Source organism: Anabrus simplex, chromosome 5 (genome assembly GCF_040414725.1).
Source record: "Anabrus simplex isolate iqAnaSimp1 chromosome 5, ASM4041472v1, whole genome shotgun sequence".
NCBI lineage: Eukaryota > Metazoa > Arthropoda > Insecta > Orthoptera > Tettigoniidae > Anabrus > Anabrus simplex.
The window spans coordinates 117,972,741-117,978,740 of NC_090269.1; the positions used below are offsets into that span (position 1 = coordinate 117,972,741).

The 6,000-nt window shown below is 39.1% G+C and overlaps 1 protein-coding gene across 1 annotated transcript in view; it reads right to left on the bottom strand.

The window, feature by feature from the left end:
- Positions 1–3,465, bottom strand: part of LOC136873833 (EF-hand calcium-binding domain-containing protein 14) — a 296,070-nt gene extending 292,605 nt beyond the window's left edge. The window contains exons 1-2 of the mRNA XM_067147100.2: positions 3,036–3,465; positions 2,174–2,352 (exon numbers count right to left, since the gene is read on the bottom strand). Coding sequence (XP_067003201.1) covers positions 2,174–2,352; positions 3,036–3,151 — 295 coding nt within the window. The 5' untranslated portion in view covers positions 3,152–3,465. The remainder of the gene's footprint in view (positions 1–2,173; positions 2,353–3,035) is intronic.
- Positions 3,466–6,000: the final 2,535 nt, after the last annotated feature.

The window sequence follows — 6,000 nt, forward strand, 5'->3', positions numbered from 1 at the left end:
GAAACTGGTTGGAACAATGTGGGGATCACAGGCTACTACCCTGCAGACTGAAGGACTCGCTCTAGTGTATTCACAAGCTCGCAGAACAGTTGCAACACTAACAAGATAGACCCACAACTCAATGAAACAATGAGAATAATAACTGGAATGTTTAAGTCAACACCAGTTCCCAGGCTTCAGGTTTTCTCTAAGATCACCCCAACAGAATTATGAAGACAACAAAGAAAGATAGAAGTTTGGAAAAAGTATAGTGCCCCTCAACGCAGCAATATGACAATATGACACCCAAGTCAAGACATCCAATTTGGAACCTGGAACCCAAGGCATATCCAGCAGATTTCTCGACTGAGGAATAATGAAAGGAAAAATAATAATCTATTTCCTTCAGAATCGCAGTGGCCCAGGATCCCAAACATTTTCCTGGAATGCAGCTCCCAAAGAATATTTGGTGCTGACTAAATCATATTACAACTGGTGTTGGAAGATGGAAATGTGGAGCTGCTAAACAGACAGTGTACCCTATTGTAAAAGAATGTTCCCGTACAAGATCTTCATTGGGGTAATCAAATCAAACCATACTGAGCTAGAGACCCTGTGGTCACCAATTCAAGCTTTCAAGTTGAGAGCCCCTGGTCCCCCTATCAGTCACCTCTTATGACAGGCAGGGGATACCTTGGATGTATTCTACTGCTCCCAACAGAAAGGGGAAGGAGGGCTGGTATGTGATTGATTAGAAACGTACATGAAGCTCACCTCAATTTTATTTTATTTTTTTTTACGTCACACCACACAGATAGGTCTTATGGTGACGATGGGACAGTAAAGGCCTAGGAATGGGAAGGAAGCGGCCGTGGGCTTAATTAAGGTACAGCCCCAGCATTTGCCTAGTGTGAAAATGGGAAACCACGGAAAACCATCTTCAGGGCTACCGACAGTGGGGTTCGAACCCACTATCTCCCGGATGCGAGCTCACAGCTGCGCGCTCCTAACCGCACGGCCAACTCGCCCGGTCAACTCAATTTTAGGTGTGCCCAAAAGGGCTGCATCATCTCGGGATGCAGACGCGAATTTCATGGGCATCAACTCGAAAGACCTGAACTAGCCTCTACAGAGACCACACGCCATTAAAACAATACCCTGTTTATTGATGTCCCAACTTGTGAGACCCATGTCTGCTAATTGACAACTAACTTCACTGGTTGACAGACTACAGAAATATTTGCTTCCTTGTTTAAAGGGGCCTAACATCTAAAGTCATATATATATCTTTTAACAAGTCGCTTTACGTCGCACCGACGCAGCACAGATAGGTGGTATGGCGACGATGGGATAGGAAAGGGTTAGGAGTGGTAAGGATGCCGCTGTGGCCTTAATTAAGGTACAGATGATATGCCATCCACACACACCACACAAAACCATCTTCAGGGCTGCCGACAGTGAGGTTCGAACCCAAATACAAGCTCATAGCTGCGTGCTCCAAACTGCACAGCCAACTCGCTTGGTTGTATAATGTTCAAAATGTCTATAATACTACATAGGAATATGACTAAGAAGCATGTATGAGTTTCAAATTGCAACCTAAAGGAAATATTTTTGTTTTATGATATTTGTAAAGTTCACTTGTGAGAAATTGAGCAAGCTTGTCCTAGATTCTGCTTTCAATGCAGAAATCTTGGTTTTTAAAAATCAGCTACAACTAAATCTATTAAGGCTGGGTAAATAAATTGTCAATCTTAATCATTCCTCTTTTCATAAAATGTATTTAAATAAAAATCTGAACTCCATGGAAATTAGAAAGATCTGCTGAGACACATTTCTTTCCAAATCCCAAGTTCTAATATTTTTGTCAATAATTATTTTCTAAATGAGTTTGCCCCAATGTAATTGAAAATTACAGGTCAAAATAGCAACTCAACTACAACATCCGAAGTGTAGATTATCATCAGAGGGATTAGGCCTAACTTAAATGTGAGGCATACAGGAGCAGATAATGCTACTTGCAACAGCTAGTGTAATATCCATAATGTTCCACACAGAATATAAAGTTATGAAATTGTATAATTCCACCTGTCACTACAACTCAAATAAATCAACACAACTTCCATCAAAGTGAGTTGCTGGCATCATATCTCTTCCCCAACCAGCACAACAGACAAAACAAATTTTTACTTACCTCGACGCACGTTTGTATCAAGCCTTTTTAGTTCCCCATGAAGAACAAATGCCAGCCATGTCAGAACTATTAACCAACATAGCAGGAGAGTAACAGCCAAGGACAGACCAATTGTTCGTCCTTTACAATGGCATGATTCCTGCTGTCTGCTTCGTGATGAACTGGTCCCTCGAATACGTCTAAAGAAGGGATATTAATATGTAAGAATGATTAAGGTATTAACTTAAGGAAGTGAATTAGGTGGTCATTAAGTTGCTCATTAATATTTCTTCACATTCCAAAGGCAAGACAGTATGTTCTGGTGCAAGATTTTTTATTAAATTAGTAATACTCAAGTGAGAAATACATTAAAATCAAACACATTTAACATGAAAGATTAACAGAGGAAACTAAGGGAAGTGGTTATGCCTACCGTGCATGTAACATCAGAGAAAAGATTACGTGACATTCTTCACCAGGGATATACAGTTTACTTTAAAATTAAAGGAAAAATAAACACATTATTTATGAGATGACTATTTGAAGTAGTAGGATTAAAACTCATAGATTGCCACATCAAGTAGCCTACCCTACCAACAACTTACAAACTCTCCGTGCAAACTTTCAATTCAGCACATAGAACCGTTAGGCCCTATACTAAACAGAGCCCTTGCTATCATCACGATATTACAGAATATACTTTTCTACTGTCGTTATCATTCAATAGGAGATATGCATAAAGAAGTCAATCATACATGTGGCAAAATGTTAGCTTAGGGATTATTTAGGTTACTTTAGTTGTTAGATGACAAATTATAAAACATCTGCGAACACAGCTAAGCCATTAACTACTGCTGTGTAGTCAAATTACAGTTTGAAATACCTTCTAACTCTTTTCTTTCTGGGTGTCACAAGGAATTCTTGGATTGGTGAGCCTGAGTCACTGCCAGAGGCAGACATGCCCAGCAGTTTGAGCGACTCCTTGTTATTGTTTTCCATTTCCACAGGATAAATATAAGTCTTAACATGTCAATGTTCACACAGTAATACTGTCGTTAGCACTCCAAGCAATCACATTGGGCATTATATTCGAAATCTTAACCTATACGACATCCTGATGTTAACAACTTAAGTCATTAATAAAACTGCCAACGACTTTTAAAATGTAGTGTGCACATATCCTAAATTCTACTTCTCACCAAACCGTTATAGTCATTACTAAAGTGTGTACCGACTCTATGCACAAATAAACAGCAATAAACAAATACTCATATAATCAGCTGTTCTATATCACAGCCTGCTATACGATTGAAGTTGTGCCTTCTCAAATACTTGGAAAATGGCATTGTATGTTTGTTTATTGAATTTCGAAGGTATCTGACAGAGGTCTCTGCAATCTTGCATATAATAATGCTCACCAGATGGTGCTAGCTGTTTCATACAACGCCGTGTTCTGTGGATGAATTATGCCCTATTGTTTTACGGAGCAGTACTAGTAATCGGTGAGTACGCTGAATAAAGCAGAACAGAGAAATGAAGCGATATATTATTTCACATAGATCTCACTCATTTTAAAACACTTTTACGGCAATGACTTTAAAAGTTTATGTAAATTAATAATGGACAACCTGTTCATTCATAAGACAATAAACAACTGACAATAGAAGTATTCTCTGAAACCTCCTACCTTTCCGTTTCATTCTTGAATGTTTGCATAAACCGATTTATCTTGTCAGCTAGGGACGAGCAGAACAGCTCGTAATACATGCACGGTGATCTTGGCGCCCCAGGTGAGTCTGATAATACGTCTACCGTACATTTTTGCTGCCTACCGAGTTGTTCTTCTTTATTCAGTCAATAACTCAAGAAATTTATATAATTTTTCCCCTATGCATGTGCTAACATGGGTCATGGCTCAGGGTAGCGACTTATGGGGGTGATTTTTTTTTTCAGTCAAGATTTTAATTATACCATAAGTAAAAAATGTATAAATTTACCTAATGTTCGCGCTCATGACACAAGCTGTTATTATAGTTTCTTTTTCAAAGAATGGTCAACGAATGAAATATATTAACTACAAAAATGTAGGGCCTACTGATGTTTGGTTTGATGTGAGATCAGAACATACCACTGCGTCACGTACGGTACGTGACAAAATTCATACTACTAACACTTGTTAACTTACTTATTGTTACGGCGCAGATAACATTATTTCTTAAGGCAAGCGACGCCTGTTTTACGCATTTTGATTCGACAAGAGGGTTTAAAAACTGTATAACCAAATATGGACATAAGTTTACGTTTGTCCCTATGCAATCCTATATCCAATAGTTCACCCAAACGTTCATTTTCGTCATTGAGAAAAATCAAAATATCTCGTCGTTAAAGGAGAGCTCACAGGACTTTTCTCTTCTATGCATAGAAAGCTAACTCTTAAAATTCATGAGGATGCCTTTGCCCAACAGGAAGTGGGAAGAAATGCACTTCAGCATTGATCTCACATTGATAAGTAAAACGAACTACATCTTTATACATAGTATTTCTGTGTATTTTTTTCTTTGTAATGTTCTTAATGTACACATCGATGATTAATTTCATTGTCTTCGTTTAAGTTATTTTCACGTATACAGTAACCGCAAATTCATTTGTCAATGGCCCGGGACAACATTTTTAAATATGACCTTGCTACCGCTACCAGTATGACACGTGAAGGTGTACGTTGATACTAATAACTTGTAAAATGTAAAGGATGATAATTCTGGACAGTATTAAGATATATCACACACAACAGAAATAATTTGTGCCATATGAGTATGGCGTGTGTCTTGTGTGCTAAAATTCGTATTCAAATTATCCGACGATATATGAAGTCCTCGCCTCGGTCAACATGAATTCGTTGGTTGCGTTGGAGTTGTTAATGATTTGTGTGAATGACTTAACTGCTGATGGTGTGTGTCTTGCGTGATAAAATTAATATTCAAATTATCAGACAAAGTATGAAGTCCTCGCCTCGCTCGTTGCGTTGGAGATATCAAATACAGTACAGACAATATGCGACAGTCTCCGAGAAATCGAGGGACAGCGGTTAGAGCTCTGTCTAGCGGAGTGACCTGGAGTTATTGATTCTGTCGTAAGAGCACGTGTATTTGTTTGTGAAGTTTTTGGCGTTATTTATGCGTTTGCAGTAAGTTGACATGCCGGTGAGTGAATAGTAGCTGGTGTCATTCCTTTATATCTCCTCTCTACGTGAGTGGAAAGATATGTGCTGTGTTTGGCTGCAATAACTATGAAGTGCACAAGGATTCGCGGTCTTTTTTTTTTTTTTTTTTTTTTTGCTTTACGTCGCACCGACACTGATAGGTCTTGTGGCGACGATGGGACAGGGAAGGGCTAGGAGTGGGAAGGAAGCGGCCGTGGCCTTAATTAAGGTACAGCCCCAGCATTTGCCTGGTGTGAAAATGGGAAACCACGGAAAACCATTTTCAGGGATGCCGACAGTGGGGTTCGAACCTACTATCTCCCGAATACTGGATACTGGCCGCACTTAAGCGACTGCAGCTATCGAGCTCGGTGATTCGCGGTCTTTCTTCCGTTTCCCTCGTGACAAGAAAATGTAAGTAAATATTTTGTTTGCATATATATTCTTTCAGTGGCACGAGAATTTTATTGTACTTCCTAAACTTCTGACCTGAGTGACCCATATTTTAACTGGCTTAAAAATATAATAAGCTTTATTTTATTGTACAGTACAGCAGTTGGGTTCGAATCCCCGTCAGGAAGTCGTAAAATTTAAGAAATGAGATTTCCACTTCCGGAGATGCATATGGCCCTGAGGTTCACTCAGCCTA